The sequence below is a fragment of the Mesoplodon bidens genome, assembly GCF_964165515.1.
Source record: "Mesoplodon bidens genome assembly, chromosome: 2".
In the NCBI taxonomy this organism is placed as follows: Eukaryota; Metazoa; Chordata; class Mammalia; order Artiodactyla; family Ziphiidae; genus Mesoplodon; species Mesoplodon bidens.
In genome coordinates, this window is record NC_138177.1 from 143,344,674 (window position 1) to 143,356,778 (window position 12,105).

At 46.6% G+C, this 12,105-nt stretch overlaps 1 protein-coding gene across 1 annotated transcript in view; it reads left to right on the forward strand.

The window, feature by feature from the left end:
• Positions 1–11,671, forward strand: part of RAB3B (RAB3B, member RAS oncogene family) — a 61,582-nt gene extending 49,911 nt beyond the window's left edge. Inside the window, exon 5 of the mRNA XM_081224886.1 lies at positions 7,950–11,671. Coding sequence (XP_081081012.1) covers positions 7,950–8,137 — 188 coding nt within the window. The 3' untranslated portion in view covers positions 8,138–11,671. The remainder of the gene's footprint in view (positions 1–7,949) is intronic.
• The last annotated feature ends 434 nt before the right edge of the window (positions 11,672–12,105 follow it).

Here is a 12,105-nt window from a genome sequence, read left to right on the forward strand (position 1 = left end):
ATGAGGGTGGAGAGGTGGGCAGGGGCCAGATCATGCAGGATCTTGCAGATCATGTCAAGAATTTCTCAAGGATGTGTCATATCTGTGAGCAGTGAGAGAGGATGCTCAGCCTTCCTCATCCTCACCCTCTGCTACACCAACTATTAAGTAAGTCTCAGTGATCTGCTTGCCAGTGCAGTAGGGCCATTCTCTGCTTTATGGGATTCCTCTTCAGGACTCCCTTTCTTTTAGTGTTTCTCAGCTCTCTCAGCTAGAACTACTGATATGGTCAGCAACTAACATTTATTAAAGCTTTGAGTAGCAGCAGGTCTTCTATATCCTCAAAGTTCCTGGGACATGGATGAGGCTGTAGAGATGCTGAGGCAAGTGGATCTTTGGGAGGGCAGAGAAGTTTCAGGGACTCCTATTCCAGGAAGCATGACATGTTAGGGCCTCTACCTCTTTGTGCTGCTCAAAAAGGGACTCCTTGTCTCTTCCTCGATCTGACTGGGAATCGGTCTAGACTAGAGCCCAGGGATGCTAGTAAAAGTGAAATGCGTTTCTGCCTACAAGGGCAGGAGAAACCTGTTCAAAATGTGGTTTTGAAACATACACATAAACACTCACTTCAGTGAAGTGTGGAGGGAAAAGTATCAGCCTAGGAGTTTGGAGACTGAGGGTTTTATCCTGCTTCTGCCACTAGTTTACTGTGTGACCTTGAGCATCTTATTTCCTGTTTCTGGGTCTCAATTTTGCCCTTTTGAAAAACGGAATTTGGATTAGTTGAGTGGGAAGGTCTGTTCAGCTCTATCCCTCTGACTCCATGATTTCAATTCACACAATTCCCCACTCATCCCTCAGTCCCCACAGACCCTTGTACATGGCCTTGCTTATTTTAGGTGCTTGGTAAATGTTTTTTGGATTGGGGTGAATTGAAACCTTGCATCACTCAGCCTGGTACAGAGAAACAAATACCTAGCTGACATTGAGAATAACTAACCTTGGTGTAGTGACTTATGATTCACAATGTGTTTTCACAACAATTCTCTTGTGACCCTCACCCTCACTCCTAGTCTGGGAGGCGGCATTGTCTTCAGCTCCATTACACTGAAGAAGCTGAGTTCAGACCACTTATGTTTTCTTGCATGCAATGAGCTGTGCCACACTTCCGTGTCTTTCTTTTTTCACTTGAAGATTATGTAACTTTTCTAAGCCACACAGGTCATAGGTGGCAGGTCCAGTACTCTAACTCAGCCTTTAGACTCAAAATCCTAACGCTTCCATTGTATCATCACCCAGTGGTGTTTTCCCAAAAGCTTGCAGTAGCTTCTCTTGGAATTTCACCCTCAGTCCCAGTGTTGGTGGGAATTCTTTTTTTTTTTTTTGCGGTACATGGGCCTCTCACAGCCGCGGCTCTCCCGCCGCGGAGCACAGGCTCCGGACGCGCAGGCCCAGCGGCCATGGCCCACGGGCCCAGCCGCTCCACAGCATGCGGGATCCCCCCGGACCGGGACACGAACCCACGTTCGCCTCATCGGCAGGCAGACTCCCAACCACTGCGCCACCAGGGAGGCCCGAGAATTCTTTAGATTATGTTGTGGTAACACATAACCCAAGTCAGGAGCTTGGAAAATAAAGGTTTATTTCTCACTCACGTTTCATGACAGCTGCAAGTCAGCTGCAACTCTGTCCATGTCATGCAACTCTGAGATCCAATCTGAGATGCCTAAGCCACACAAAGACTCTCAAAGCTTCTGTTGGGACTTGGTATGCCCACATCCACTGGCCAAAGCAAGTTACATGATGAAATCTGGTGTTGATTGACAAGGGAGATATGTTCCTCCCACAAGGAGGCACTGCAAGCCACTTGGCAGTGGGTGGGAATATAAAATCTTCTACAGAGAGGGCGGTGAACAATCTGCCACAATCCCTGAACACATGATGGACCCTGGTGCCATAGAGGTGAATAAGTTCCCTGCTCTCAAGTTGCTCATTGACCAGGGAAGCAAAATAGTAAAGAGATAATCTCAACGTCCTGTTTACTATCATTCTTCACCCTTCTCCAGCTCTGTCTCTTTCTTGAAACCGTCCCCTGGGAAGTTGACCTTTGCAGGCTGTGTTTCCCAGCCTCCTGTGACAGTGGCTTCTGGCTGGGTTTAGCCAAGGAGAGACACTGGCAAGTGATGGGAGTTGGGGAAAAGAGAAAAACCTGCATGTGTGTCTCCCCCACCCCTTGGCAGGCTCCCCCAGTAGAGGCTGCTCCTCTTCTCTGACTCCTGCTCCCACAGTTTTCACTTCCTTTGGCCCCATTAATAGTTTTCTTTTCTGTTAATAATCTCTGGGTTTCTTCAGTATTCTGTTTGGCCTCTTAGTTCTTCTACCACCCATATAACCAGTTCCCTCTAGTTTAAATTTTAAGAATAGCTCCCATTTTCCTGATGGACTCTGACTGAAACAATCATGTCAGGTGCCATGGGAGTCTAGGGGAGAGGTACATTGTATGTTCTGAGTGGTGGAGATGGGGTGGGGAGAGAAAGGGAAGGCTCTGTGGAATCAGGGATTCCACAGGTGAGTAATGAAGAGGATTAGGAGTAGGAACTAAAGAGTAGTAAGTAGCATGAGTAAAGAAACCAAATAAGAAAGTATCGATGTTTCTGGAGCATGGTGTGAGCCAGGAAGATGAGGCTGGGGAAGTGGACAGTGGCTGAGCCATGCAGAATCTTGGGTGTTAACCTAATGAGGCTGGATATAGGATGACTTAAACCTCTTTGAGTTCCAGTGACACAAATCTAAGTCAAAATAGCTGAAGTTATAAGGACAGGGGCATAGCAGAAGCAAAACGGAAGAGAATGTTGCTGGAAATGAGATGGTTAAGAAATTAAGAGCCAGGGTGTTGGATGGATTGTCCACCTGAAACCCAAAGTTCCTGAGAATGAGTACAAGCCTGGGTGGAAAGGAAGACAGTGAATCCCTTGCCAAAATCATCAGTGACCAGAGGGGCTTGAGTTGAAGACTGATACAAGATGGAGATGATGAGGTATCAGAGCAGGCTGGAGAAGGGATTTGAACATAAAAGTAGAGGAGAAATGTTCTGGGGCAGTTTCAGGGAGAGGAGAAGCAAGTTTAGCTAGTTGTGAGTTTCTGAAAAGAGTTGTAAAGTCAAATTCAGAAGCAGGCAGTGTGGACAGAATCAGTGGAATCTGTGGGGCTGTGACAGCTGCCTTTGGACAGGATAGGTAAACAGGAGCATTTTGGGGGTGGGAATCATCTCAGATTCAATTAAGAATTGGGCCCAATTAAAGGCAGCAGAAATTCCATTGTTCTGAAGCCAATTAGAGGGAGGAAAGGACTGGGGCATAGTCTGATTAAGTGGTTGTCATCTTCCTGAGCTCTCTAGATTCTCAGCTCCTGAGACTCCCCACTAATGAACCTGAGGAAAGGTTACCGTCTGGGCCTACTAATGAAGAGCCTTCCAGGAGTCTGACAGTCATTGGGTGGAGGTGCATTGGGGATTGTTCTGCTAGCAAAAGAGACCCACGAGCTGGCCAGGGTCACACGCCAGTTACTTGAATCAGAGTTCTCATACCTTGGGTATCTTTGAAACGGCAGTGATGACATCTCCTTGGCCTGACATATACGCTCTCCGTGTTTGGTTACTTACTCCCTCTTCCATCACCACGTTGAGCTTGCTGCTCTAGTGATAACAAACTGCTATGGTCATTCTGGGATATACCAAGACTGTTTTTTGTCCCATTATATGTGTTTATGCGGTTTCTCCTGCCCGGTGTCCTATACATGCATGTGCTCACACATGTCTTTATCTAGCTGATATCTGCTTAGGAAACAGCTTCTCCAAGAAGACTTCCCTGGGCACCAGGCTCAGATAAGTGCCTCCTCTGTGCCATGACAATTCCCTCGCTCCCCACCCTTCCAGCATTTATCACACTGTCAGTGTGTCTATCTCCGCTTCTCAAGGTTAGGAACCTCATCTGATTCACTTCAGTGTCCCCAGTGCCCAGCCCAGGGTTTGCTGTGCTTATTTTATTTATTTATTTACTTATTTTGTGGTACGCGAGCCTCTCACTGTTGTGGCCTCTCCCGTTGTGGAGCACAGGCTCTGGACACGCAGGCTCAGTGGCCGTGGGTCACGGGCCCAGCCGCTCCACAGCATGTGGGATCTTCCCAGACCAGGGCACGAACCCGTGTCCCCTGCATCAGCAGGCGGACTCTCAACCACTGTGCCACCAGGGAGGCCCTTGCTTATTGAGATGAGTTCTCATGAACCCCACTGTCCACAGCCCCTCAACCACATCCTCCACGCTCATTCCCGTCTCCTGCATCCATCTGTCCGTTCATTCAGTTAACATTCACCAAGCCCCTACTCTTCTGGCTGGTACTGGAGCTCAGATGAATGACGTGGTCCCTGCTTGGGGAGCTCCTTGTCAGATGGACTTCCACCATGCACGGTAACACGTGCTGTGGCAGAGGGAAGCATAGAGGAGGAGGCAAAGCCATGCCTAAGATGAGTCCTAAAGAATAAGTTAGTCAGGTGAAGAGTTTTGCTCTGTTCTTGCCTTAAAGACACCCATTGCAGGCTTCCCTGGTGGTGCAGTGGTTGAGAATCTGCCTGCCAATGCAGGGGACACGGGTTCAAGCCCTGGTCTGGGAAGATCCCACATGCCGCGGAGCAACTAAGCCCGTGCGCCACAGCTACTGAGCCTGCGTGTCTGGAGCCTGTGCTCCACAACAAGAGAAGGCCGCGACAGTGAGAGACCCGCGCACCGTGATGAAGAGTGGCCCCCACTCGCCGCAACTAGAGAAAGCCCTAGCACAGAAACGAAGACCCAACACAGCCAAAAATAAATAAATAAATAAATAAATTTATATTAAAAAAAAAAAAGACACCCATCGCCACTAACTTTTGGAAGCCTATTCCCCCTCTCCTCCCCTGCCACTCTCTCCCTCTGCCACATTCCTGCACAGCCTCTGGTTTGCTCTACCTGGGTTATAGTGTATTCTGTCACTGTCCCAACTGAGAGTGAGACAAGGGGGCATAAGGGATAGAGCCCTGGCTTATGCCCCATCCCTGAGCCTCAGTTTCCCTATCTGTAAATTATAAGTGATAACCCTTGCCTTGCCCCCCGCAAAAGTTGTTTTAAAATTGTATTTGGGAATCGTTAAGGACTATGAACGTGTGAGGGACTGACACTCTGATAAGTGTGTCTTTTCTCCAGAATTAGAGTTGGTCTCCCCTTGTCCCTGGCACTCAATGCAAGACCTGGCACAAAGTTATTGTTCAATAAAGACCTGGTTTATTGATTGACCCTGAATGATGAAGAAAAAGAGGCTTTCCCCAAAGGCCCTGGGGACTGATGGAGGGGCAAGGAAGCTGGGACTCAGATGGGCTGGGAACATAAGGGAAAGGGAATTGTCATGTATTACACATGCCAACCACTTCGCATACTTTTGTGCATTTGATTCTTATTACCACCCTATGAGGTAGGTGATATTCACCCATTCTACAGATGAGGATACAGAGGCTGGGAGAAATTAGGCAATTTGCCTGAGGTCACACAGCTGGTAGCTGACAGAGACTATATTCAAATCCAGGCTGTCTGACTCCTGGGCTTCTTCCCACTGCCCACCTGCACAATGGGACACGTCCTCCCCTCAGTGCCAATTCCTCAGAAGGGATTGGTGATCCTGGTCTTGACCTGTGTCCCCATCTTCATCCAAACTGATGGTTTAAGCCTATTTACTTCTTTACCTGTTCGCCCCTTTTCTAGGCAAGCAACATACTCCACCCACTTTCCCAAACACTGTCACTTGTAACAAACCAGTCAAAGGCCAGAAAGTCAATGTTTATGATATTCATTAAGGAAAAGCTACATGCTGGAGGGTCTCTCAAGCCAACTGCGTTTCTACAGCCTGAGGATAAGGAACCAGCAGCTGCTTCCTTCTTCATCACATGTCTTCAATTAGCAGGCACTTCTGCACCTTGCTTTCTCAGGTCGGGAAATGGGCTACAGGAGAGGCTGTCAATCAGAGGCGGGCTGGCAGGAATTGTGCGTGCCTTCAAGCTGGCGTGGCCCGGGGAAAAGGAGCCCTGTTTGTACCTGGGGGCTTCAGCCCTCTCTGTGGACAATGGGATAATAGGGAGAAGGAGGGAGGAGGAAAGAGACCCCCCTCCTCTGTGTGAGAGGATGACAAAAGAGGGAGAAAGGGATGAAGAGGAAGTGAGAGGAGCAGATGAAAGACGAGCAGAAAGAAACTATCATCGTAACAGGCAACTTCGTACAGCAATTTATCCATCGTCTCGCTCAATCCTCCAGGACTGCTCTCGGCAGGAAGATGCTGTTGTTATTCCTATTTGACAAACGAGGAGGCTGAGACTCAGAGAGGTTAAGTGATTCAGAAAGATGAAGTGACTTGCCCAGATTCAGACACTGTGGTAGTCAGATAAAAGCAAAGGAGGCCAAAGAGACTTGTAAAGGAAGAAAAATATATGATCAGGGAGAAAAAAAAAAAGGAAAGTGAAAGGGAGAAAAGTGAAGAAACGGGAGGCAGGGCTGTGTATGGATGTAGGAGCTAGCCAGACCCAGATCTAAAACCAATTTCCACTAACACAGTCACGTGACCTTGTGTGAGTTAGGTAATCTCTTAGAGCCTTCATTTTTCTTTTGTAAATTGGAGATGATTATATTTACCCCACAGGCTGTTGTGAGGATTAAGGAAGACAATATTTGTAAAGCTCCTAGCATAGCATCTGGCATATAGTAGGCACTCAATAAATATTAAGGATCCCAAGGAGTATGAGAAACATAAGGGGAAAAGAAGGAGCTAACATGGAAAAAAGAGAAGAGGGAAGCTGTTGAGGAGAAATAAAGATGGACTCAGAAGGAAGGGAAAGAGGAAGGTGGACAGACAAAAGAGGAAGGAGTAGCCCGGTGCAGGGGCGTGATGGAGAATGGAGGCTTATGCTTCTAAGGGCTGCCACCAACCTGGCCAAGACCCTCAGTTGGAAAGCAGCCGCTTTGTCTGAATCAGGAGGGCCTTGCTCGTGTCTCCTGGGAAACCAAGTTCTGTTCATTGTCACAGAAAGTACCTTTAAGGATCTCAAGGTGCAAAACAGACAAGAATGTCTCACCCTTCAGGTGCAGTTTTTCCTGGGCAATTTGTTGGGTCCGTGTGAGGAGCGAGAGATCCAGGGTGATTCCTGGAAATTCAGGGAGGAGGAACCCCTCTGAGGGGAGATAAGCCAGTGTGTCTGTGTGGATCTTGGAGTGTCTCCCAGAACCCAGATTAGACTGGCCAGGCTGGGGTGAGTAGGAGGCAGGGGAAAGTGGAATGAAAGCCCTGGTCAAAAAGGACAAAGCTTGGGCTTCTTATACTGGTGACCTTGGGCAGGTCAGCTTACTTCTCTGAGCCACAGCGTGGGCATTAGTGAAATGGAGAGGGTCTGCCTGGACCCTCCTTCCCCCAGGGGTGACATGAGGATCAAATGAGATAATGGGTGCCGAGCAATGCTTTGGAAGCTGAAGTACTGTGTACACATAGTCAAGTAGTCACTCTCAGAAAACACCTAATTATCACACATACACACCTGCCCTGTTATCAGGCACAGGACTATACACTTTACATGCATCATCTTGTTTAATCCTTGAAATAATTCCATGAGATAGATAAAATTATCCCAATTTATAAACCAGAGAATTGAGTCATAAAGAAAATAGGTGACTTGCCCAGGGTTACACAGCTGGTCAGTGATAGAGCCAGGATCCGTCTGACTCTAAAACCAGTGCAGGTAATACCTGCCCGGTACCCTCTCCTTGAGGCAGAATCCTCTGCCCGTGGAATTAGGCCTCCTTGCTTTACTCCTGAGCACTGGCTGTATTAATGCAGAGTGTTCTGGCCAAAGGGCATGAAAAGGAAGGGAAAGATCCTTACTGCTATCCCTCTTCTATCCTCAGGGTTTGACTTCTTTGAAGCCAGCGCCAAGGAAAACATCAGCGTGAGGCAGGCCTTCGAGCGTCTGGTGGATGCCATTTGCGACAAGATGTCTGATACGCTGGACACAGACCCCTCCTTGCTGGGCACCTCCAAGAACACCCGTCTCTCGGACACCCCGCCACTGCTGCAGCAGAGCTGCTCATGCTAGGCAAGGCCCACTGTCCTGATCTCCCTTCATTGTGGCACCACACCCACTCTGCTTCCCCCTTATACTCTGTCTCCCCTCAGCTGATTTGCTGCTGTTCCTTCCCTGCAGTGAAGGTGGAAGCATGCCCCTGGGGTTCTCTATGGATGGCCCCACTCACAGACACTCAGCACTAGACTAACTAGGTCACAATGTGGGCAGAGGTTCGTTTTACAAAAGGAGAATCCACTTTATGAAGGGGATTCACTACAGGGACTTGGAAAAACAAGTCTCTTTTCTGCCTTTAAAATAAGATTTCCTCCCTTGACCAAAATTTGACACACCCACGCACACTTTTCAGGGCCTGGCCAACTGTGTAAAGTGAGACACACCTGCATAACTAATCCTTTTGAAAAAGACCTCTCCATACACAACCTGCTTGTTTCATATCAGGCACCCTGTGGGGCTTCCTCTCACCACTAGACAAGCCTTGTTTCTCAAAGCCCTCGCCTGTTACCACGGATGCCCACAGGGCCTGGGCAGTTGCTGTGGTGACAGGCCAGAGCTAATCTCCAGAGAGCTCAGCCTCTCTAAATGATGCTGAAGGAGCAAAGGCTGAGTCAGAAACACACTTAAAAGAAAAAGATTATCCCCTGCAAAATGTCAAAGGTTCCTGCTATATGAAAGAACAAGTGCATGAGCTCAGGAAAGACAAAGAGAGAAAAAGAGACACAAGGTCACGAATTTCTGATTTTGCTGCTTTCCAGCAGGTTCTTAACTGTGGAACTCTATGACATTGGTCATTGGTTCTTAGACTCCCAGAATCTAAAAAATTTATAGTTGGTGGAATCCCAAATTTTACCAAGTCTCACTAGTCAATTCCAATCTTCATGTCTCTGACAATTGGCTGTCAAGCCTCACAGCCAAATCTCTTCTAAAGCATACCTTCTAGGCAGGGATGGGAGCTCAGTTTCCACACCATCTTTGGGTATCTCTCATAAGCAGAAAGTTTTCCTTGCTTTAGGCTGAAATCTGCCTCCTGGAAATTCTTCTTCCTCTTCCCACTCCATTTGTACCAGCTCTGCTGTCAGAGACTTCACAGTCTCTGCTCCCTCTGCCCCGTGACACCCTTAGATGATTTGAGAACAGAAATCATGACCCCTGGAATCTGCCCTTTCTCTAAATCAAATAGTTCTAATCCCATCTGCCCTTCGTCTTAGGGTCTTCTCCCCATCCTGCCCTTTCCTCCAACCCATGTTTCAATCACTCTTGAGTAGTCCAACTGGGAAATGTGCTTCAAAGCAGAATAAATCTAAGGGGGTATGACCCTGAAAAAATTGGGAAAAGTGAACTCAGAGGTCCCAATCCTAACCTCATTCTCCTGAGGGTGAAAGCTTAGTTTCTACTGAAGAGCAGATGTGAAACTACTTCTGGTGGAAGCCACTTAATTAAACACCCAAAGAAAACAGAAAAGAAAAAACACGCCTCTGACACCAGAAACAAACTGAATGCATCAGTTCATGGTTCTAGCTTGTTTGGACACAGGCACATGTTTGGTTTTTAACTGAAATAATGATGTGGAGCTAGCAACAATTCCTGAAAATCTTTCCTCCCAGCCCTGGCCTGAATCCCCAGCTTGACACTTCAGAAGTCAGTGGGGGAGGAGGGAGAGTCTCTCCCAAGTTTTCTCTCCATTTTAAATGCAGCTTATTTTCCTAGGAAAGTGCATTAACTAGCGACAGGTCCAATGACTACATGAAAGGACCCTTCAGGTTCAGCTCTGTGGAGATGTTGCCTTCTTTGACACAGTGCAGAGGATGGCACTTTGGACTTGGAATCAGGAGACTCAGACTCTGCCCTTAAATCAAGTGTGACTCTGGACCAGTTATTCCCCATCACTGAGTCTTGATTTCCCACTTATAAAATGAGGGAGGTTACGTGGGTAATCTTTCGGGTCCCGTCTGGCATGAATAACTCTGAGACTCTTTTTTTCACCTTCAACATTTCTGTTGATCTGCAAAATAAACCCAAGAGATGAGGACTATCACCCCAATATCACTGTAGCTAATACTGTTGTCATGCTTACTCAATACTAGGCATTGTTCCAAGCACTTAACATGTGTTAACTCATTTATCTTTCCAACATCTTTGTGAGGGAGGCACTATAATCAGTCTCATTTAAAGACAAGGAAATTAAGGAACAAAGAGGTTCTCTGGCTTGCCTAAGGTCACATAATGAATAAATGGTAGAGCTGGGGTTCAAAGTCAGAAAGTAGGCTCCAAGGTCTGTGCTTTTCACCACATTCTGTACTACATTTCTTATAGTACAGTGATCCAAAGAAGTTAAGAGACTTGGCCAAGATCACACAACTAGAAAGTGTTAGAGCCACAGTAGAATTCAATCCCAAGGCCATCAGATTCCAAGTCTACTGGAGAAAGGACTTACGTCTCCAATCTGTTAATAAATTTTTCAGCTACTCAGGCTAATCTGAGGTGATAGCTGTCTAACGCTTCTGGGAAGGAGGCTCTGAGGCAACCAGGTCCCATGGGCCTGAGCAAAAAAAATGCCCATGTTTCTGAGGCCTAAGTGCTGGCTTTCCCTGTATCTGCCTCTGTCAGACAATTCTTATCTAGCTCTCAAGCAATGCTGCGAGCAGCCTTCCTGCATCAGCAATGGGGCGTAACTTTATAAAGTTCTCTGACAATGGGAGAATGTGGTCCCTTCCCAGGGCAGTGTTCTGAATGTGCTTTTTACACTGTAAAGTCCTCTACAGGTCAGGAATAATTACTATTTTTCTGGTCAGTAACACCCATCTACCCAAGTACTAGGATTTCAGACCAAGCTCCTCATGACCCCTGGGTATGTTAGTACATATATCCAATAATCCTTTCTCTCCTACTGAGTATCCAGGCAAAAATTGAATTTTTTACTTAAAAACTGTCAAATTCCTAATAACTCAGGTGCCAGTTCAAGGGAACAAGCATCTTCACGACAGATGGAATCAACAGTTAAATGTAATAGTGACAAACTCTTCTACTGGGCAACAAACAGATCTGCTTGTTAGATGGCAGTTCCCCAGCCTTGCTCTGTGACCTCGTTTCTGCCGAGTGGAAGGCAGCAGCTTCCAGCTGATAGCAGTGAATGTCCTTCGATCATGGTAATAGTGCAGTTAGGTTCAGGCTGCCTAATATGTGTTATGGCAACTTGTCCCAGTTTTCATCTTGCTTAACATTCCAAATAAAACAAGATTAAAAAAACCCTCTTGACCTCTAAAAAGGCAAAAGTAGGCCAAAAGTGCAATACAGTATTGTAGCTATTTATCGAATCTGTTTTAAATGCATGTGTATCTGTAAATACAAAGTGATTGGTGACTTACTATACCGTCTCCTCAGTCTGTAACTTCTAGGAGCAGCAATGCGGTAGATTGTACTGAATGGTCACAGACTCATTAAATATTAGATCTGGAATGGAGCTTAGAAAAAATCTTGTCCAGGCTCCTCTTTGTACAAAAAGGAAGGCTGAGGTCCAGGGAAGGGGAGGAAATTTTCTAAGGTCACTCTGTGAGTGGATTAGTGATGGAGCCAGGACTAGGTCTTGGATTACCTCTAGGAAGAAATTCACCTATTCTGTGTCTACTATAGGTCTGGCACTATTAAACACTGGATAAATATATATGAAAACAAATGATCCCTCCCTGCAGGTACCTATAGTCTAAGGGAGGTGCTGTTTCTGAAATATTATTATCCCAATTTGGCAGGCAAGGAAACATAGCCTTGAAAAAGTTAACATGCCTAAGTCATTCATTAGTATCATTTGAACCCACCTCGGTCTGACTCTTGCTCTTTCAATTTTCCTCTTCAGACTGTATATTTGAGGTGTTGGTAGTGACAGATTTCCAAAGATTGTCAGAATTAAACAGCCTCACTTGGGACATTGGTTTCACAATTGTTTTGTGACTGCAGCCTTATAATGTCCACAGAATGATATGAAC